Source organism: Lissotriton vulgaris, chromosome 6 (assembly GCF_964263255.1).
Source record: "Lissotriton vulgaris chromosome 6, aLisVul1.2, whole genome shotgun sequence".
NCBI classification, from domain to species: domain Eukaryota; kingdom Metazoa; phylum Chordata; class Amphibia; order Caudata; family Salamandridae; genus Lissotriton; species Lissotriton vulgaris.
Window position 1 is genome coordinate 132332441 of NC_141694.1, and position 23709 is coordinate 132356149.

Below are 23709 nucleotides of genomic sequence, written 5' to 3' on the forward strand. Positions count from 1 at the left end.
TGGCAGAGCCCCGCCAGTTATTCAATTTCCAACAATATCCAAGTTATAACGCACTCTCAGAAAACCAGGATAGTAAACAGTGTTGCTTTATTGCTGTTACGCGTTTCGGAAGCTTTTGCTCCCTTGCTCACACATATACATATACATATATATATATATATACATAAACATATATATATATATATATATATATATATATATATATATATATATATATATATATATATATATATATATATATATATATATATATATATATATATATACATATACATATATTACCTACTGGCGGTCGCCAGTAGGTATATATAGTTAGGACCTAGTTTCCATATGAAATCCTTAACATTCTATTGGGAATAACTTTGGTGCCGGTTAATGAATGTATGCGATTTTCTCAAAGAAGATGGCCCGTTACGCTCTGCTCCTTCCCTGAAAGTTTTGGGGGGATCCGTGAAGCGGGAGCCGAGAAAAAAGGGGGGTCCCAAAACGTGTTTTCCCCATGCAATTTTCCATAGGACATCTAGACAAGGCTACAGCCCGAACCGATGAACGGAATTACACCAAACTTGGCAAAATGGTAGAGACTGGTACGCAGCAGAGTCTTTTGTTTAAACGGTGTAAATCGCTCCAGTAGTTTCTGAGAAAATCGAATTTGAAAAATATACATATCTATAGGCATTGCACCGTGAATGCACTGTAAGCATACTGTACTCTGTACCTTCCCGAGTACGAGCTGCATGCTGATTGGCTGCCACTGTCTGTCAACACTCCAAAACAGAAATTGTTGGCAGCCATCTTGTGCCTCGGTAGACTGAGGCACAGGAAAGCAGAAAAACAAATGTGTAGAACTCAAAAAGGGGGCCGGGTAGAAGTACCCTGACCCCCTAGGCCTGCTCAGGGGGTCCCACAAGGACCCCCCAGGCCAAAAATCTTTTTAATTTTTTTTTAAATCGCGGGGGTGCCTAGGGGGTCCTTGTGGGACCCCCTCAGCAGGCCTAGGGGTCAGGGTGCTTCTACCCTGCCCCCTTTGCGTGTTTTGCACCTTTGTTTCACTGCTTTCTTGTGCCTTGGTTCTACCGAGGCACAAGATAGCTGCTAACACTTCCTGGTTTGGAGTGTTGACAGACAGTGGCAGCCAATCAGCATGCCTTTCACAGGAAAGCAGCATGCTCATTGGCTGTCAACACTTCTAACCAGGAAGTGGTGGCATTCATCTTGTGTTAGGTAGACCGAGGCACAAGAAAGCAGAAAAACAAACGTGTAGAAAAAAAAGGGGGCAGGGTAGAAGCACCCTGACCCCCTAGGCCTGCTCAGGGGGTCCCACAAGGACCCCCAAGGCCAAAAATGTTTTTTTTAAAAATCCCGGTATGTTTATTTACAAATTCAACAAAAGGGAGACCAAAACACGGGGGCATAGTGATAAAGAAGTGTGGGGGTGCACAATCCCCCCACACTGCCCCGGGGACCGCCGCCCTCCGGGGCAAAGCAAAGCAGCCTCCTGGCGCATACTGGAGGCACCTGGTGGGTTAGTTGCCCCCAGGGACCCTCAGTATGCAAGGGGAATTAGTTCCCCTCTGCAAACATGCCCGGGGCTGCGTTCCGGAGAGGTGTGAAAAAGGGTGTGGCCTCATTACACCTCTCTGCAATGCAGCCCACTGGCTTATACTGGAGGCTCCTGGTGGGCTAGTTGCCCCCAGGCACCCCCAGTATGCAAGGGGAATTAGTTCCTCCTCTGCAAACGTGCCAGGGGTTGCGCTGCAGAGTGTTGTAAAAAGGGGGCGAGCCCTCTGAACACCTGCCTGCAAAAATGTAGTAAATCAATATAAAAAAAATAACAATTAATACATTTGAAAATTGTCATTTAAAAAACCTTCGAAATTAAATGAAAAAACCATAGGTTTCAGGCCTGATATAGTTAGGAATTAGCATTTTAAAAACCATTGAAAATCATTAAAAAATCATAGGTTTCAGGCCTTATATAGTTAGGAATTAGCATTAAAAAAACCTTTGCAATTCACTGAAAAAAACATAGGTTTCAGGCCTTATATAGTTATGAATTAGCATTTAAAAAACCTTGCAAATTCACTGAAAAAACCATAGGTTTCAGGCCTTATATAGTTAGGAATTAGCATTTAAAAAACCTTGCACATTCACTTAAAAAACCATATGTTTCAGGCCTTATATAGTTAGGAATTAGCATTTAAAAAACCTTGCAAATTCACTGAAAAAACCATAGGTTTCAGGCCTTATATAGTTAGGAATTAGCATTTAAAAAACCTTGCAAATTCACTGAAAAAACCATAGGTTTCAAGCCTTATATAGTTAGGAATTAGTATTTTAAAAACCTTGCAAATTCACAGAAAAAAACATAGGTTTCAGGCCTTATATAGTTAGGAATTAGCTTTTAAAAAACCTTTGAAATTCACAAAAAAAACGATAAGTTTCAGGGGTGTTATATTTAGCTGGACATTTCACTCGTACAAAACCATTGAAATTGCTCCTATATAGTTAGTTGTACTAACTATATTTCGCGCACCCGCAATCCACTGCTGATGATGTCACATATTAGATCATTCATGACATGGTCAGTGACATCACTGATGACATCTCAAATGACATCACTGATGACATTTTGCGCCATACAGGTATCTGTAACTCCTTGCAACATGATGTGTCATATTATAAATATAACGCATCAATCATGTCGCAAGGAGGGCGCACTGAGAAGTGACGCATTGCTGTTTCACGCAGCAATGCGTCACTTCTCATAAATGAGGCCCAGAGCATGTAATAGGGATACCTATCAAGCATAAATCTGGAAAATAAGGTCTGTATGATCAGAGTAATCAGGACCACTGGCAGAGTGTTTGGCTCTGGTGATCCTTGTGTACCCTGGAATTTATGTTGTATTGTTGGTTACATAAAATTGAAATATGCATCATAAACTCATGCAAAATACTATTAGGTATAGAAAACACATATTACTTGAAATATTCAGTTACTAAGAGTTTACAGTATTTGAACTGGTGTGACCTATTTTTACATTTGCTCTCAAATCCTTGTTTTACATATAGGGCATATCTTAGATGACAAAGATCTTATTGAGACCTTGCAGAGATCAAAAGTGACATCAAGAGCAATCGTCAAGCGGATTGAAGCATCAGGAAAAACAGAAGTCACAATTGAAGAAGCACGCAAAAACTACCTTCCTATTGCCACTCGTGGTGCTGTGCTCTACTTCGTCGTGGCAGACCTGATGCAGCTCAGCTATATGTATCAGTTCTCCATGGATTGGTTCCATCAGATTTTTGTGGACTCCATTTCATCAGTGAGTGCTGTGAAAGAGCCTCTGACCTTATTGGAGAAGCAGACGTCTGTGTCTGCCACAGACCAGAATCTGATCTTGCTGAAGAGTGTGACAGTTGAAGAAAACAGGAAGGACTATAGTGGTGAACCTGGCTACTTCCAGACACATCTGCAAAACATTATTGATGCTTTGACAGGAAATGTTTACAAGGTAAGGTAATACATACCAGGTAGCAAAGACTTTCCGACTTGCAAATTACCTTTTGCGATTAATTCCGGATTGCAAAAAGTTGGGAGCATGGAAAGGGTATGTATGTATGTGTGTTCGTATATAGCGCTCGATTTTACCCTTGGGCATCTCGGCGCTTGCCTTGGGAACCCGTCCTGGTTTTTCCCTGTGAGATCACCCGTGCTGGGCATCCCCAAGGTGAAAGCCAGGCATCCCGCCGCGGGGGGCCGTTGTGGAGATTAAGCAAGCTTGTTGACCAGAGCTGCATAGTGTGAACTTGTGCTTAGAGTGGGCACCGAAGCGAGAATTATCGAGTCCGTGGACAATTGGGTTCAGGATCCTGCCGCGTCGGGAATCGAACCCTGGTCCCGGGTCTGACCTCAGCTTCAGGGAATGCCTCCTCTAACCAGTGAGCCACACTTCTCCTCCTCATTGCGGGTCGAAATGATATGCATCAATACTTTGCAACCACAATTGCATCTGTGAACCTCTGACAGGTTATCAACATATTACATAGAGTGGTAGTCCATTCAATAGGTTAAGAAAATGTGAACGGTCAATGTTAGTGGTCGGACATCATCAGGGGAGCAGATAGTGATCCAGAGAATACTGCATGCAACTCCCACACCCTCAGTGTCATTCTTTACATGTATGTGTAATGGAACAAATAATGTGTAAATGTATTGTGTTATTAAACATGCAGACCTACATGCATACTAAGACTTAGAAAGTCGGCAGGGTTTATATATATTTTTATCTGTTGACGACCATCTTATAAAGTGACATGCAGAGTACTTTCTTTCCCATGATAGACTATTGAGTCTGGAAGAAAGCCATGGTATAAACCAACTATGCTGCATGTGACTTTTAAAACCTGCTTCCAAAGAGCGCCCAACTTAAACAAAAGGATGCATCTGAAACCCCAATGCTGTGGTCATAAAATAAATCTTTAATTCCCCACAACCTGCCACAAATGTGACATCAGACAACTGTTCCAAACACACTCAGCAGACTCATCTGTGCTGCTTGTCTCAGTGCTAGATCGCTGTAGTGGACACAAAGTTGGAAGGGTTTATGGGAAATAGGCTGAAGGTAAGTCCCTTCTAGGACTGGAACCCCTTCATCCCCATCAGTAGTTGAGTTTGTGGTGATGAGTGCTTTTGCCATTGAAGCAATACCTTAATAGTTGTGTTTTATTTGTTTCCATAGGTTGTTTCTTCTGCACTTTTCACTGAGCACCAGCTCTGCTTTTCCTTTCTGCTTTGTTCAACCATCATGAAACATAATAGAAGGGAAAATCCGTCGCAGACCGACACTTTTGGGTTTCTCCCAGAAAACGAATGGGACATCTTCCTGCACTCGGCACTGCTAGCAAACATGATGGGCACAAAGCGCCATTCTAAGACCAAAGGTATATAACACTAAAAAAAGACTTCTCAATGGATGTTGATTTCAATGTTATGGCAGTTGTCTTCTCAGGGTTGTAAGAATTTTCAACTTGATTTACAAAGGATCTAAGTTTAACTTATCGGTAGGGTCCTGTTCCTCATATGAAGTGAAAATAAAGGCAACTTTTGGCTTTGAGATAGTGCTAGTTTTCTGGTCTATATGGTGTTATTAGTCAGACAACATACGGGTTCCCCCACAGAGATCAGCTGTGATTCTACATCTCATAATAGGCCGACAGGCTTAATGGCCTCCTAATGCAGGTCCTCTTCTTTTTTCAGGATGATGAACTCCCACTGCAGCGATTGAACTGAATGACAAAGTATTGACTGGGCATACAAAGGGGCCACTTCTACTGCACATGCAGAACTGCCATCTTTGAATTCTTTTTATATACTTGATGAATAGACAGTGGAAAACCCCATAGATGGCTGCCCCATGTACACAATCATTTAACACGCAAATAGGTCCCTGGGCAGCAGTTATACCAAATCTATATTCTGGGCCAATTATTCTTTTATATCTGATTTAACATGTTTCTAGGCAGAGAGTCTGTTATAGGCAGAGAAATCTGGGAATTTATTTTTTATGCTGGTCATCCAAACAAACAGGGACATTTGATCTGCCTAGGCCAATTTAGCTTAACACGGTATATTGTAAAATAGTACTGAACAATTTTGTGGATAATTAATCCAAAATATGTAACAATATTTTTACCATTTGAAACAGTCCAAATCTTTAAGACCACATATAACTTTGTCCCTCTTCATAAACGTCAAGCCTTTGGATTTAGCCTGGTCAATCTTCAAACTAGAAAATTCTTGAAAAGTGTGGGTTTCTGCTATACCGAGAAGCTATACAAATAATGTATAGTATTCTGCTTCATATGTGATCCAAGAGATGTTGTTTCCAGTGTCAACCATTGTTGTAAAGCTTATCCTCTGCTCTGTCTAACTTATGGCCTCTTCTAATCAGGTTGTGGCCATGATAAGCCAGATGCTGAGGTACCTTTAGTGGTCCTTGAAGAAGAGAAGTGTTTGGATTTTTAGAGTCTCCTAAATGTATAAAGCCATTTCTTTGGTGGAAGGTATCCTGTCAATCAATCAATCAATCAGAGTTTGTTAAGCACGACAACTTACCCGTGAGGGTCTCAACGGGCTGGGGGCTGGAGGGTTGCAGGTCCTGACTGGTGCTGAGGTTCAGTCGAAGAGCCAGGTCTTGAGATCCTTCCTGAATTTGGTCAGCGACGGGGATAGCCTGAGGTGGAGAGGCAGGGTATTCCCAGTTTTTGGTGGCGAGGAGGAGAAGGATCTTCCTCCGGTCCTGGTCTTGCAGATCCAAGCGACGGTTACAAGGGCCAGTTCAGCAGAGCAGAGGTGTCTGGTGGGTACTTGGAATGAGAGGCGGTGGTTCAGGTATGCTGGTCCGGCATCGTGGAGGGCTTTGTAGGCATGTGTGAGGAGCTTGAATGTGACTCTTTGGTCGACTAGGAGCCAGTGGAGTACTCGCAGGTGTTTGGAGATGTGGCTGCAGTGTGGGATGTTGAGAACCAGCCTGGCTGTGACACTCTGAATGTTCTGTAGTTTCCTGAGGAGTTTCTGGGTGATGGCTGCCTAGAGTGTGTTGCCGTAGACGAGGCTGCTGCTGATGAGTGCGTGGGTGACTGACTTTCTAGCCTCAGTGGGGATCCATCTAAAGGTCTTTCGAAGCAGGTGAAGAGTTTGGAAGCATGACAAGGAGACAGCGTTGATATGGTGGTACATCATGAGTAAGGACACCAATATGATGCTGAGTTTTCGTATGTGGTCCGTGGGTATGGGAGGGTACCTAACACGGTGAGCCACCATGAGTCTTCCCAAGTGGAGGTGCTGGGCCCCAGGATGAGGACTTTGGTCTTGTCTGAGTTGAGCTTGAGGCAGCTGTCCCTCATCCAGGTAGCAATGGCCTTCCTCCTGTCGTGGAAGTTGTTTCTGGCAACTGTGGGCTCATTGGTGAGAGAGAGGATCAGCTGGGTGTTGGCGTAGGAGACGATGTTAAGTTTCTGGTTCCTGACTATGGCTGTGAATGGGGCCATGTAGAGGTTGAAGAGTGTGGGGCTTAAGGAGGAGCCCTGAGGGTCTCTGCAGATAATCTATGTGGGTTCTGAGAGGAACTGTGGTAGTCTGACTCACTGACACACTTTTTAATGCTTACATGCTGGCCGAGGTTATCCTACCATTTGGAATACAAATAATAAATTATGCCGATGACACCCAACTGGTGGTATCCCTAAATCGCCCAGAGGGCACATCGTGCTCCCTTGGCAGCTGCTTAGAGGCTGTAGCTGATTGGATGAAGCTTTCCCATCTAAAGCTAAACAGTGATAAGACCGAGCTCATGTTTTTGGCCAAATCACCACCCCCCCTATCTTCACAGATATGGCCGACCTGTCTGAATCTTATGCCCAGCCCAAAACAGCAGATAAAGAGTCTTGGCATGTGGCTTGACAGCTCCATGTGCTTCAGCCATCAAGCCACAATGTTAGCTGCAACTTGCTATGGCTTGCTTAGGATGCTCAGGAAAATCTTGCCCCTACTTTCCTTCGCCGCCAGAAGGATTATGGTGCAGGCCCTGATCTTATTGCGCCTTGATTATGGGAATGCACTGTACCTGGGCGCCCCACAGTCCACCCTTCAAAAACTCCTGGTAGCTCAGAACAGTGCAGCCCGCCTTCTGCTCCAAATCCCCCGTAGACAATCAGTCAAACCCGCTTTGAGGACGCTGCACTGGCTTCCCATCCGTGCCAGAGTCCAGTTCAAATCCTTGTGTCAAGTCCACAGAGCGATGTGGAAAACCGGCCCAGCCATCTTACATTCTCTTATCACGCCCTATAAACCCCTCAGGAGCCTCCGGTCTAGCTCAGCCTTCCTCGTCACTACCAGGAAGGTCCGCCGGGCCAGGTGGGGCGGCCGATCTTTCTCCCTGAATGCTTCCAATTTGTGGAACTCTCTGCCTCTTCCTCTGCGCAGCGAATCCAACATCTTGATCTTTCACAAACGTCTTCAGACTTATCTTTTCTGCAATCTCCCTTGATTCCTTGTCCCTCTTTCTGCAATCCATAAGCGCTATGTGGCCTAAGGATAGAATGCACTCTATAAATACAATTTTCATTTCATTTCATTTCACTGTGTTCTACTGGTGATGTTTTCACTGGCAGTGAAGACGGTGTCAAGCGTGTGTCCTGCTGCATAGGTCGGAGAGGTGACTTGCTGATTGAGTCCGATGATGGAGAGGTTCTCCAGAAGGGATGTAGGTTCTGGTCGTTGGGGTTTTCCAGGTGAAAGTTGAGGTCGCCGAAAGGTATGTAATTGGTAGATGCAAGAGCCTGGGTTGCGATGAAGTCGATGATGGTGTTCTTAAAGGGTGGGCGGATCCCAGTCAGTCTGTAGACAAGGGTGCCACGTAGGGTGGGGTTGATCTGGACCTGGAAGTGGAGATGTTCCATGGTGGTTGTTGGGTTGTTCGAATGGGTGGTCAGGCGGAGGAAGTTCTTGTGGGCAATGGCAATGCCTCCTCCTCGGTCGGTCGGTGCAGTCTTTGCGGGTGATCTTGTAGCCGTTTGGGATGGCGGTGGTGATGTCCGGGCCCGAGCTGGGTTACATCCAGGTTTCCATGAGGAAGACTTTGTCGGGGGAGACGGAGTCGAGGAGGTTTCAGATTTCTGTTGTGTGTTTGTGAAGGGAGCGCGAGTTGAGGAGGATGCAGCTGAGCCTGTCGGTTGCGCTGTAGGTCAGCCAAGCGGTGGGAGGAGTTTGAGTGTGGAGGTAGGTTAGGGTGCGCCTGTAGTTTTGGCAGGGAAAATGTCCTTGGGTGTCTTTTGGCGACACTAGGTGGAAAGCAGCTTGACCTCCAGTGTTGAGGAGGGTGCTGGTGTCGTATCGGTGGAAGGTGCGAGCACCAGGGTCCTTGGCACTGGGCACGGTCCAGGCGCAGACGGGCTTACCTTTGGCATGCTAGCAGCACAGCCGCACAGCCCTGCCATTACGTAGTGTGAGGGGGAGGGCTGGACAGCAGGGAGGCCAGAACCGAGAAACGTGGCACTGGAAGGTGGTGGGCTGCTGGGGTCGAGCAGGGGCATGCACAAAAAAGGGTGAAAAAGTGAAAAAAGCATGCAAAATGGGGGAAAAAGCGAAAAAGAGGCAGAAAGCAGAAGGACAGAAGGTGTAGTGTTTATATCTAGGACCCTAATTCGATATTCCCGATTTATGCACTTGTGAGGTTATTATCAATAATATCCTGATAAAGGCATAAGAATCAGATCCATATTCAAGTAATAGCCCATGCAGTCCAAAGCACAGCACGGCTACTCCCATCGACTCCTAGAAAGCCCAACGCGTTCTTTAAACAAACCAAGCCTCCAGCAGCCCGGGAAAATCCCCCCTGCTTTTGTTTTGATTTGAACAAGAACTCCTGAAGTCCAGAAAGAACTGTTAGTTCTTAGTGACGTCTTATGTCCAACCTTACGTCAAACCCGGCAACTTCCAGGTATAAAATATCAATAGTTGCCTTAAGCAAACACACGGTGGTTTGGAACAGAGCGGCCATCTACTTGCCCTAGAGCCCAGCTGATGCGAGAGCCCACGGAAGCCGCCCCTCCTGTTTGACGCACTGAGAGAGACGCTGTCTTTTTCTCCAGCCGAGAAAATCCAGGTCCGGTGTTTCCAGCCTACCCTTGCGAGTTGCTGGGAGATCGAGTCCTGAGGAAAGAGATACCAGACCTCCCACATTCTATTACCAAGGTACGGAGCTGACTAAACCCTTAAGAGAATTTGTGATGCAGATTCTTGGCAAAACAATCTTAAACAACTTAACTTAGACTGCTACTTACTAATCCCTTCCCAAGTATTAGCCTTAGGTCAGGTACACCGGGGTAGGCTTAGTTAGAAGCACCAGGTGAGTACGTTGGTCAATGTATTTATGTATGTATATATTTTATCCATTTTAAAGTATCATATGGCTAAGAAACAATATCAATGCTTTTACAGTATTATTTCATAATACTACTTTTACTGTACGCGCTTTACTTCATTATAAGTATTGTAATTGTGGCAATTCCTTTCTCTTGCATGAGAAAGAAGACTGCTCCATAAATAACACCTTTTATTGAAAACGCCCGTCTCTCTATTTCTCTGCACTCTGGTGAAACTAAGTATGCACGTTTGACTGAGCGAAATAGCTGTCTATTGTTTTCACACGACTCTAGAGAAACACTCTTATTCTGAGGGAGCAAAGTTGTCATGTTTATGCGGTTGTCGGAAACTGAATCCCTTCTTGTCTGAGCCAGGGAAGTTCATCCCTCCCTATTCATTCAAGAAAGTATCCAGTGACCTCTGAGCTAGCTGGCGCAAACCTAAATTAAGTTTAACATAGTCAGTAGAGACCTAGATGACCTCAGTCCTACGTCTACACTGCTGTTTATGGTATTCCAATGCGCAGAGCCTATTGGGAAAATAGGAACTACACTACATGGCGCCCAACGTTTGGTAAGGCGATAATCTAACGCAAGACACTAGAGTAACTCAGTTGTGCTTTTTCACACAGAACCCTTTTCCCGTAAAAACGCCAATAGACGTCTGGAGTGGGTGAAAGGTTAATATCCGCCGGAACTTAGTAGGAAGCGATTCCTATGTATTAGCTTTTGGTTTGATCAACGTTGAAGGATACAGTGTTCCAAAATATTGTGCACCTAATCTTTGTTTCCTTGAAACTCGATCTGCAACAAAAAACTTTCAGTCAGTAAAATTGCAGAAAGTGACGAAGAGAGAGAAAGAGAAGCCTTAGCAGCTCGACTCTTAGAGGAAGACATAGCCCTCCAAGAAAATGACCCGAGTGTTATAATCATTCCGGTCAATATAAGAAGAACTATAACTCTTAAACTTATAGAAAATGGACTGACACCAAGAGGTGGTACAGTCATATTCGTGGTGGGGGCACATGAATATCGACAGACAGAGGTATTCTATTCATGGATACATTTTCCAGCAGCACACGCTGTGACAAAAGACTTCCACTATTACAAAATAGAGGAAGGTCTCCTCAGCGTAGAGAGAGATCTCCAGGCCGAGAAGACAAGTCTCCCCAAAGGGAGCCCTCTGAAAAAAGATACAACCTTAGAGATAGGGATAAAATAAGAAAATCAGACAGATATCAAGATGTTGATACACGTCCCTCTCGATCCTTCTCACTCAATCTTTTTCGATCTTCCTCACAGAAATCGGAAAGAAGAGGACAGTCAGAACACAGAGAAGAGCACGTCAAGTCCAAAGACAAGGAACCTGCTCATCAAAGTAAAAAATTACAATATCCTAGAAAGAAGGTAGCAAGTATTAAAATTAAACATGCCGAGAATTCTGAGTGAAAATTGCAAAAAACACAGTTGATGGACAGAATGTAGAACAATGTCATACATTCACCCCAGTACAAGGATCTGGGCCTAAATCCATCGTTTTTTTGCACTCCACACCACCCTGTGTTAGACACTGGCTATATGCAAATCAGCTCTGACCCTGTGCCTCATGGGAACAGTCCAGTCCGAACTACCAAGCCATGTCTTTCCCAGACCGGAATCAAGCATCCAAGGACCGGTTTCTGGCTATCAGCCTTCTTCAGCCTGGATAGCTTGACTCCAGTGGTGTGGAGAGCCTGGGACTCACGTCTGAGTATACCCAGCACACTCGGGGTGAAAATTGCAAAAAACACAGTTGATGGTCAGAATGTAGAACAATGTCATACATTCACCCCAGTACAAGGATCTGGGCCTAAATCCATCGTTTTTTTGCACTCCATACCCCCCTGGGTTAGACACTGGCTATATGCAAATCAGCTCTCACCCTGTGCCTCATGGGAACAGTCCAGTCCGAACTACCAAGCCATGTCTTTCCCAGACCGGAATCAAGCATCCAAGGACCGGTTTCTGGCTATCAGCCTTCTTCAGCCTGGATAGCTTGACTCCAGTGGTGTGGAGAGCCTGGGACTCACGTCTGAGTATACCCAGCACACACGGGGTGAAAATTGCAAAAAACACAGTTGATGGACAGAATGTAGAACAATGTCATACATTCACCCCAGTACAAGGATCTGGGCCCAAATCCATCGTTTTTTTGCACTCCACACCACCCTGGGTTAGACACTGGCTATATGCAAATCAGCTCAGACCCTGTGCCTCATGGGAACAGTCCAGTCCGAACTACCAAGCCATGTCTTTCCCAGACCGGAATCAAGCATCCAAGGACCGGTTTCTGGCTATCAGCCTTCTTCAGCAAGGATAGCTTGACTCCAGTAGTGTGGAGAGCCTGGGACTCACGTCTGAGTATACCCAGCACACTCTGTGTGAAAATTGCAAAAAACACAGTTGATGAACAGAATGTAGAACAATGTCATACATTCACCCCAGTACAAGGATCTGGGCCTAAATCCATCGTTTCTTTTGCACTCCACACCACCCTGGGTTAGACACTGGCTATATGCAAATCAGCTCTGACTCTGTGCCTCATGGGAACAGTCCAGTCCGAACTACCAAGCCATGTCTTTCCCAGACCGGAATCAAGCATCCAAGGACCGGTTTCTGGCTATCAGCCTTCTTCAGCCTGGATAGCTTGACTCCAGTGGTGTGGAGAGCCTAGGACTCACGTCTGAGTATACCCAGCACACTCTGAACACAACTGAAAAACGGAGAATGGACACAGACAATGCTAGATAGCACAGCAGAAGTGACCATAGCTCGCAATATCCTGATGAATCTTCAGGAGACAGTGGACACAAATGAGTACATTCAGGTGGAAACTGCAGACACACAAGTTAGTGTGCCCCATAAACTATATGAAATAACATTACGTATAGCGGGAGATAGAACTAGGAAAATAAAAGGTCTGTTTTGGGAAAACATTTCTAAAGGCTATGACATCCTGTTAGCTGAGAAAGACTGGCCATCAGAGTTTGTCAGGGATTGCCCTCATGGCGAAGAAATAATTATGCCTGCCTTCTCAAATCATATTCCGATTCATAAAAAATACACATTGGCAAGAAAATGGGCAGTGGCCCAAGCTCCTGCTTTATATAAAAATCATGTAGGATGGGATGAGGATTTGCCTCACCACAAAATCCAGTTAAAAAATCAGCCCACTGCACAAAGGCAGTACCCAGTTAAACAAGAAGCTAAAAAGCAAGTCAGGGAGATCTTAGATCAACTTGAATATCAAGGGGTGATCGAAACATGCACCTCTCAAATGAACAATCCTTTGTTTCTTGTCTCCAAGCCAGACGATTCATATCGTCTAGTTTTGGACTACAGACACCTTAACTCCTGTTGTATAACATTTGCAGTACAAAACTCACATAGTGCAGCACTAACGAATAACATTGTGCGCAAAAAATATAAAACAACATTAGATATCTCTAATGGATTCTTCTGTCAAAGCATTACACCTGAAAGTAGGTATTTGACTGCTTTCTCAATAATGGGATCGCAAAAACAATTTTGCCGACTCCCACAGGGAATCAAGAATAGCCCAGGATTATTCTCAGCAAGGGTAACAGAGTTACTACAAATATATGAGGATGAAGCATTATCATATGTCGATGACATCTATCTCACAGATGATGACCTGGAGACTCACTTAAAAAGGGTGAACACCATAATACTTGGGTTCACATCAGAAGGTTAAAAGTTCAACTTTAAAAAGTCATGAATTGCCTATCTAACTGTCGTATTTTTAGGATATGAATTATCAAGTGAAGGCAAAAGCCTGGCAGACAATTTCTTAGAGAAATGTGCTGTACTCCAAACACAAAAAATGCTGAAGAATTTACAATCAATTCTAGTTTTCCTGAATTTTAGAAGAACATACATTCTAAATTATGCCGAGAGGGTTAAACCTCTCTATGAATTGATAAGAACAGATTTCAAACAAATCAATTGGACTCAGAAACACTCAGAGATTTTGAGATCATTGCAAACAGACATGTTAGCTAAAACAAAATTACAAACTCGCGAAAACGTACGCAATCTTGTAATCCGAATCATCCCAGGAAGATGCGGATTCACATACCTGACCTCTAATGAGGGAGAAACGGTACCCATAGCTTACAAATCTCATTTGTACACTCAAGCTGAAAGGAAATTCAGTTCTACAGAAAAAAATCTGACAGCGGTTAAAACTGCTGTAGCAAAAGAAAGAGCCCTAGCCCAAGGCAGAAGAATAGATGTCTTCTCAGCAGAATCAGCCCTTGAGGCATTAACAAGTCCACGTAATCTGATTACAGTGGCCTTAGATCCAAAATGGATAGAATGGGAACATTCTTTTGCTGCAGTAGACGTGAAATACTATTTTGACTCGAAACTGAAAAAACTAGATGATCTAGAATATGACCAAGAATATCCTCTGCCAATCGAAATTCTGCCTCTGGAACAATACACCTGCGTAATCTATATGGACAGATTCGCACAACACTACGATGTATAGAAGAAATCCTACAATGCAGCGTGCGCGATTGTTAAAGGTCGCTGGCGCTCTGGTAAATTCAAACCAATGATTACCAAAACTGAATCACTCAGAAACTGTTCAGCTCAGTGAGCTGAAATAAGAACTTTAAAGATTGCGCTTGAAAATGCTGTTCGCAAATTCCCCACACTAATAGTGTGTGATTCGTATTTCTGCGTCAAGTCATACAACAGTGATATGCAGACATGGAGTAAAAAGGGTTACAAACATGACACAGGTGCCACAATAAAGCATAAAACGCTTTGGGAACAAGTAGTTCTTTTAAAGAAAGAGCTACGAAAGACTCAAGTGATACACGCACTGAGTCATCGACGTGATGGCGTTCACGTTGCAGGGAATTCATTGGCTAACACAGCCACAGCGGAAGCGGTTCAACCGGCTTCCGTAGCCACGGAAAAGCGTTCAGAAAAACACATAGATGGGGAAACCATGCTGGCAGTAAAAGCCTCATTAAAAGGCGATTATGCAGCATTACCTCTCAACTATCCACTCAGTAATACATACATAATTGATGCAAATCCGTTCCGTTTGCTCGAATCCCTGCAGTGGGGAAAGAGTACTTCCAAACACGAACCGGAGAATCTTCTTGTTTATTTATTTATTTATTTACGCAACTTTTATAGCGCAACAAATACCCGAAGGTGTCTCGGCGCTGTGGAGCAACAAGAGTTCATCATCCTACCGTCTTCTTCACTGGTTAAACAACCATGTTTTCAGAAGCTTACGGAAGCTAATCAGATTCGGAGCGGCTTTTATGGCAGTTGGCAGAAGGTTCCAAAGTTTTGGAGTGGCCACAAGAAAGCGCCTATCACCCCAGGTAACTGACCTTGTACGTGGCACCGGCAGAAGACTGGAATTGGCCGATCTAAGGTGCCTTCTAGGGGTATAGAGCTGAAAGGCTTCGATCAGGAATCTGGGTCCTGTGCCATGTATGGCCTTATAGGCAATACAGAGAGCCTTAAATTTGACACGGCTCTCAACTCTCAGCCAGTGCAGCTGGCGAATAGCAGAGGTGGTAGATTTGCGGCGAGGGACATTAAGAAGAATCCTGGCAGCCGCGTTCTGAATGGATTGCAGCTTCAAGATGACACGCTTCTGAGTGTGGAGGAAGAGAGCGTTCCCGTAGTCTATTTTTGAGAAGACTAAGGTAGAAACCAAAGTCTTCCCAGCTGACGGAGGGAGATAAGGTAGCAGCTTCTTAATCTTTTTCAAGATGTAAAATGAAGATGACACAACCTTATTAACATGGTGGTCAAAGACCAGCTTGTTGTCGAAAGTCACTCCCAGGTTTCTGGCTTTTTCCACTGGGACAGGTGGATGGCCGAGCTTATCTGGCCACCAACCGAGAGACCATTCAGGGGAAAGTTTTCCGAAGGTCATGATCTCGGTCTTGTCCGAGTTAAGCCTGAGGCAGTTCAAGGCCATCCAGGTACTGACCTCGAGCATAGCTTTCTGGAAGTTGGCTGCTACAGTAAGGCCATCCTTATGGATACCCAGCACCAGCTGGGTATCATCTGCATACGATGTTAACTGTATCCCATAGGCCTTTATTATCCTCGCTAAGTCCGCTACATAGATGTTAAAGAGCATGGGGCTTAGCGAGGAGCCTTGTGGGACTCCACAAGGGAGTGCAGAGATGGGAGAGTAATAGTCTCCAAGCCTTACTGTCTGGGTACGGTTTGCCAGGAAGGATGAAATAAGATCCTTAGCCCGACCATTTATACCCAGGGTTGCGACACGGTCGACAAGAGTGACATGGTCGACCGTGTCAAAGGCTGCTGACAAATCCAGAAGGATAAGGACAGCCGCCCCTCCCTGATCCATAATCGTCCTGATCTCATCAGAGGCCTTTATTAAGGCAGTCTCTGTTCCATGCCCTCTCCTGAATCCAAACTGTGTTTCGTCGAGAAGTTGGTGAGTCTCGACGAACTCTGAGAGCTGCTGACAAGGGCTTGCTACAAGAAGTACATATGGGGTTGGGTCTGAGGCACCAAGAGATCCTGAAATCTCTGATGGAACTACAATCAGAGTACTGGTGGCTGGGAATGAGCAAATTTGCAAAAAATTGTGAGGACTGCAAAATAGATCGCAGTTGTGAACCGGACCAGCCTGTAGCCCAGATACCACTATTAGATAGCATCAGGCTATCTATAGCGCACAAATCCAGTCGGAGAAATGCGTCCCATAATTAATAAAGACTTAATTCAACTAAAAATGTGGCCCCCAGCACTCGGCTGACGCCAGAACTGGTATAAAAGATTTGCGAGTCTTTATCGGCACATACGCAATTGGCATGCAACATTCTGATCGGGGTCCTGCGTTTAGCTCTCGAGCTTACAAAGAGGCCACGAACAGCATGGGCATCGCATTGCGGTACTCTTCTCCCTTCCATCCTGAGGGAAATGCGGTTGTGGAAAGAAAAAACCGGGACATAAAGCAATCTATAACGGCGAGGGTATTAGGTTCGGGTGATGGGTGGGTCAAACATTTAACAAGTGTCCAACGTAGTCTTAATAATCTGCCAAGAAACTCTCTAAATTGTCTCACTCCATAAGAACTATTGTTCGGAACTAGAATGCTAATTCAGGACCTTGATTGTCATACTTCAGTGGTAGAAGAAAAATCCTTTGATATCAAAGATCGTGTGTCTGTTTTACAGGACTTAAATGAAACAAGAAAAAACCTGAGTATCATAAAGTTGAAACAACAGCCGACAACCACTGAAGAAAAACCACCTGTCCCAGCAAGACCTGTCTGGATTCCAAAGATTGAGGATCTGGTCAGAGAAAAGATCGCGGTAAAGAAGGAATTTGGGCCTTCTTACAGAAAAGCAGTACCTGTCTTAGCTATCAACGGAACAAGATCAGTTGTACTACTGCCCTTGCTGGTAAAAAGGAGAACAGAGTTGTATCCATCGACCTGGTAAAACCACAATCATGTGGCCAATAATAAGTAGTAGGCCAAGTGGACTCCCAAGAAATAGCAGAATACCGAAATTTGCTACAATCCAAGAGGCTCATACTGAGAGACTAATCACATTTGATAAACCTGCAGTGAATAACAAAGGACTATGCAATAATGACATGGAACTTATGCCTCTTGAAACCCAAATTGCAACAATTCGTCAAGAAGCACCAGTCTACAATGATGTAGCGTCTGACTATGCTAATGAAACAAAGAAAAATGCAAAAGCAAATGAAAATCCGGAAAAAAATCCAACAATTGAAGGAACTGCATCTGGCTACTTCATCAATTTCGAACACTTCTCTGAAGATCCAAGCGAGCATGAAGAAACGCCTCCAACAAAAACTTTCAAAGACAAAGTAATTGAACTTTTTCATCAACTAAAAGAAACATATCGAATTTCACCATGGATTGCATTTTGGATTGTGTTATGTGTACTTACTCTCCTGCTTTGGCTCATCATGGTTCTATGTTTGGGAAAATTCATTGATGGAAAATATAGTACAATGGACACAGCAAGTCAGAACATCAACTTGGTCCTAAAGCCTCACACATCCTCCCACATTGAGAAAAGAGAACTGACATCAGTAAACATCTCAGCCAATCCAATACCCGGTGGGGTAGCATGGGACAGAACTGATTATGACATTTTTGGCCGGGTTGAGCTCTTGCAATATCCACATCAGTTCAAGGTTTCATTAAGTGACTTTGTGACACCAAGTACATTCTCAGATGATTGGGACTTTGAAAACATTAATAATATGATGTCAGATTTAGTAAAGTCACCAAAATTTACAGAACATGATTACTTACAGGGTTCATCGAATTATGAAGAGTTATACTGTTATAACCATTTTGGTGATCACTATTTGCATAAAACTGCTCCGCCTAGAAATGTTTTATCTTATAACCAGTGTGAACACTGTCCAACTCCACCAAAAGGCAGTTCGAAAACATTTTATGAGAAATTCCAGTACTTCTCAGGGTTTAATAACAGTGATCCAGAAACGTTTTATTTTAAAATGTTAACTAGGACAGGAATGAAAACAATGTTGACAAATACTAAACTGATTTATTCAGAAAAATTTTATGACAAAAGGTCTACATTTGGTTTCGAATTTTGGAAAAACACCATTGAAACAAAAACGATCTGGGGTTCCAAAGTTTGGCAAGTGCAAGGCCTAGAAGCATTATTTAGGGCCAGCATCATCCCAGAACAAATGATATTCTTGAATGACACAATTCAACAAACTACTTGTCTTGGCTTAGCTAAGATAAAAGACTTAAATACACCGTCTATTCCGAAACCCATAACTGATAGTGACAGCACTACAGATGTGGAGATAGACGTATCCCATATTTTACACCAAAACAGAACACATCCTGATTGGAAAAAGTGGTTGATCTGGCCAACAGACACGAATAACTGTGAAGATAGATTCCTGAACAAAACACAGGGGTTCAAAATTACCAGACCAGACCCTAGATACTCCCAGAGACAACATCCAGGGATAGTTACAACATACAGTGTAGGGAAACTATGCCTTGAGTGGCTAGAGAAATCCACACTGGCTGAAATTAAGCAACACTTGGCTTTACTTAAAGACGGTGCTGACTTGCGTGATTTCATATTGGGACCACGCAAACAGCGTCAAAAACGTTTCATAGCGGCCGGTATATACGCTGCGTATAACAAAGCTTGGAAAGTAATGCAAATTGAGACAGCAGAAAAAATACGAGAAATTGATCGTATAAATTTGGAAAAATCACTTTCTGTTGTGGACAATGGGTTAACGGCTCTGTCCTCCAGAATACATTCACTGGACAGCATTGTATCATCTGCTTTTGATATAATAGAGCAGGACTTACTAATGTTACAACATGGTCAGTCTCAATTACGTTCTATTGTACAGCTTGGTTGGACGTTGCAAAATCTGCTTTCAGGCTACGTACCATGGCGTTTAATCAACACCACGTCATTATTCGGTATCTTTAACCTTACTGATAAACAAATCAGTTTGGTACAAAAAGGAGCAGACTATACGATTCTGAGCACTGAAAAACTTGAGAGATTACCATTGACAATGTCAGAGAGACCTGTCATTGAATGAATAATACACGGAACGATTACAATTCCGATAACAACTTTCCAGTTTAAATACTGCCAAGAGTATATACCTGCAGGCTAGTATGAAAGGTTGGGTAAAGAATACATCAAATCAACCTGGGATTTACCTTATACACACAGATGTCATAGTGAAGGGAACAAGGAGGTGTTTTTTAGTGTACAAAATTGTAAAAAATGACTAAGCGGTACACTTCTGTGTCAAGGTATTAATTTGCATGGAGTCTACAAAGGGTCTTCAAATAACCTTTCATGTCACCTGCATGGCACGCCTGCAAAACGGATAGAGCCATTTTTTAGACCACTTTCTAATGGCAGTTACGTTTTAATAAGTGACCACAGCTGTTGTGACATGCTGCCAGGAAAAGCTTATCTGACAACTGTCACTTCCAGGGCAAGTATTGTATCCAGACAGCAATCCAGATATGGGGGCTGCGTTATGGCCTCGGTTGAATATCTCTTCTTTTCGAATTGATACTTTAAGCAGAATGAAGTCTATTATTTTACAGACAACTGTGCCTTTAACGTCATCAAAAGAAATGTATGATCTGCAAGTGGCAAGGACATCGGCAGGGATACATTCCCTTTTATCGACAAATTGCCCCGTGCATTTCATAGAAATACTAAGCCAAATCTTAAACATGTCTGATACCAGTGGCATCGCACATGCATTTAAGACCATTTTTTCGGGACTGTTAGCACCCTTTGAAAAAGTTCTGGGCATCCTCCCGAATTTTGTCCATTCTGTCTTTGGCGGCCTACCCTTTATCTTGGGATTCGTGGCAGGAATTTTATTTTTGCTCCTTCTGCACCGATATGGCAAGCCAATCCACAGACAAGACTCTAGCAACGATGGAAGAAATGATCCTAGCAATACGATACCGAGACCGTATCACTAAGGTCCTCGGATTGGCCCAGGTAAGAGATCTGAGTACAACCTGGTTTCTTTCATTCAGACCGATCTGGCAAGATTGCATCATACCTGTGCTTCAATGTCTGCTATGCGGAGAAGAATGCGTGTTGGACGTCTGTCTTACACTACAATCAGGAGTACCAATGGATATCGATACTTTGCTAGGTCCTGTAACGACTCATGCATTGTGTTGTCCCCAGCGGCTACCAATTTTGATGACGGCATTCGTTGAGACTTCACCACTACGAATAGGTGGTGGTGAGGTATGAGAGGAAAGTAGCACCAAACAGGTACAACCCTCTGTAAGCATTGCTGATCCAAATATCGATGATAGTAATCACGCAGAGAACTGCACAGTTGCAGTATTTTCGAACTTGATCGAACTTTCACCTGATGTTGTAGACCAATTTTTTGCGGGTCTGTCTGAAATAATGTTCTCTCCAATCAACGAGAATAACTCTTAATAAAAACAATGAGCACACAGCGTTCCCTGAACTCTGAATTCGGCCTTCAGTTTTTGATAAACAAAGCTACAGAAAATATTTGGAACTAGTCTTCACCTGAAAGCGAAATTATTTTTGCCCATTTTTCAAAATATTTACCTTTTTATTTTGGCACATGGTACTCTGCTTAAAGTAGAACTTTTCTTAGAGAACAGAGCTTCTATTGTTAGGATACTAGAGACAATATTTTACCTCAGCCTCTAGCACATATACTGCATTTTTGTATAAATATGTGATGGAATGGTCTCGACCTTCTTTTCTCTATTCAGAGCCATTTCATGTGTAATTCTCGCAATTCATTCAGCTGATATACATGCATTTATCTGAATGATGACACTGCTTGAAAAGCGTACATTACCAACACTCATTTTCGTGTATTTACCTTATACCATTTCAAATGCGAAATATGTATTTTGGGGTGGGTCGGAAAACACACATGCATCTTTGAATGTTTACTATTGCTTAGTTTTTTAGTAATGATGGACATCAATCTGTGGAGTGAGTGTCGGGTTTATATCTAGGACCCTAATTCGATATTCCCGATTTATGCCCTTGTGAGGTTATAATCAATACTATCCTGATAAAGGCATAAGAATCAGATCCATATTCAAGTAATAGCCCATGCAGTCCAAAGCACAGCACGGCTACTCCCATCGACTCCTAGAAAGCAAAACGCATTCTTTAAACAAACCAAGCCTCCAGCAGCCCGGGAAAATCCCCCCTGCTTTTGTTTTGATTTGAACAAGAACTCCTGAAGTCCAGAAAGAACTGTTAGTTCTTAGTGACGTCTTATGTCCAACCTTACGTCAAACCGGGCACCTTCCAGGTATAAAATACCAACAGTTGCCTTAAGCAAACACACTGTGGTTTGGAGCAGAGCGGCCATCTACTTGCTCGAGAGCCAGCTGATGCGAGAGCCCACGGATGCCGCCCCTCCCGTTTGACGCACTGAGAGAGACGCTGTCTTTTTCTCCAGCCGAGAAAATCCAGCTCCGGTGTTTCCAGCCTACCCATGCGGGTTGCTGGGAGATCGAGTCCTGAGGAAAGAGATACCAGACCTCCCACATTCTATTACCAAGGTACGGAGCTGACTAAACCCTTAAGAGAATTCTTGATGCAGATTCTTGGCAAAACAATCTTAAACAACTTAACTTAGACTGCTACTTACTAATCCCTTCCCAAGTATTAGGCTTAGGTCAGGTACATCGGTGTAGGCTTAGTTGGAAGCACCAGTTGAGTACGTCAATGTATTTATGTATGTATATATTTTATCCATTTTAAAGTATCATATGGCTAAGAAACCATATCAATGCTTTTACAGTACTATTTCCAAATACTACTTTTACTGTACGCACTTTACTTTATTATAAGTATTGCAATTGTGGCAATCCATTTCTCTTGCATGAGAACGAAGACTGCTCAATAAATAACACCTTTTATTGAAAACGCCTGTCTCTCTATTTCCCTGCACTCTAGTGAAACTAAGTATGCACGATTGACTGAGCGAAATAGCTGTCTATTGTTTTCACACGACTCTAGAGATACACTCTTATTCTGAGGGAGCAAAGTTGTCATGTTTATGCGGTTGTCGGAAACTGAATCCCTTCTTGTCTGAGCCAGAGAAGTTCATCCCTCTCTATTCATTCAAGAAAGTTTCCAGTGACCTCTGAGCTAGCTGGCGCAAACCTAAATTAAGTTTAACATAGTCAGTAGAGACCTAGATGACCTCAGTTCTACGTCTACACTGCTGTTTATGTTATTCCAATGCGCAGAGCCTATTGGCAAAAAAAGAACTACACTACAAAGGCAGACCAGCACCAGAGCTAAGATGCTCCTCACTAGCCCACCAGGGATGAGGCGCAGGCGGGAGCTTGCAGGTGGAGGAGGGCCTCGAACACCAACCAGAAAGGATCAGTGGACCTGCAAGGGACAGCAGCTACCAGGCAGAGCTGCGCATGTAGTGAAGCAGTTCACTGACAAGGTCAGTGAACTGTCATATGAATCAGAAGAAAACAGGCTTAGTGAAGGGCTGTTCACATGTATAATTGAGTGTCAGTCCTCTTCATGTCAATTATTCTTGTCAACAAGATAATCAACATTAGCTAAGCCAAGAAGTCTGGCATGGGCTGCTACCTTTTGGTGTTTACAATGTTTGTGAATGTTTTTTGTAAAACAACACGCGGAATGCTTTTTCTGTGTAAGTGCACTTTGTGCGAGACCAGACTGCAGTCATTCACAGAAACGTAAGCCAATCGCCGAAATGTATGCTGTGGTAGGCAGAACAAAAATTTGACTGACACACTGACAGACCAATGGATGATAGAAGCAGGCGGGAAACTTCCGTAAGTGATATATAGAGTTGTTAAAATCAAAAGGTCTTGGCCAACGCCAGGCCTAAAGGTATAAAGGTGCTTCTTTTGATGCTACACCAGGTGGCACATCTATTTATTTTCATAAATAGTTATTTTTTATTTTCCTTCGAAAACAACAAACACATTTGGGCGCAGAACATGCCCTCAATATATAAAGAGCCAGGGTCCATGTACAATCATTATAACTGCTTTACACGTTGTCTTTGAAATAGACACAAATACAGCAAAAGTTTACAAGCGATCGCATATTGTACATTATGAATGAATGAGGGGTATCTTGTATCGCGCAGACTTAGCCCAGTGGGCGTCAAG

At 43.5% G+C, this 23709-nt stretch overlaps 1 protein-coding gene across 1 annotated transcript in view; it reads left to right on the forward strand.

Moving 5' to 3' along the window:
* DNAH14 (dynein axonemal heavy chain 14) overlaps window positions 1-23709 on the forward strand; it is a 1270113-nt gene that overhangs the window by 1037473 nt on the left and 208931 nt on the right. Inside the window, exons 70-71 of the mRNA XM_086926153.1 lie at window positions 3075-3517; window positions 4745-4946. Of these exons, the coding sequence (XP_086782279.1) occupies window positions 3075-3517; window positions 4745-4946 (645 nt within the window). The remainder of the gene's footprint in view (window positions 1-3074; window positions 3518-4744; window positions 4947-23709) is intronic.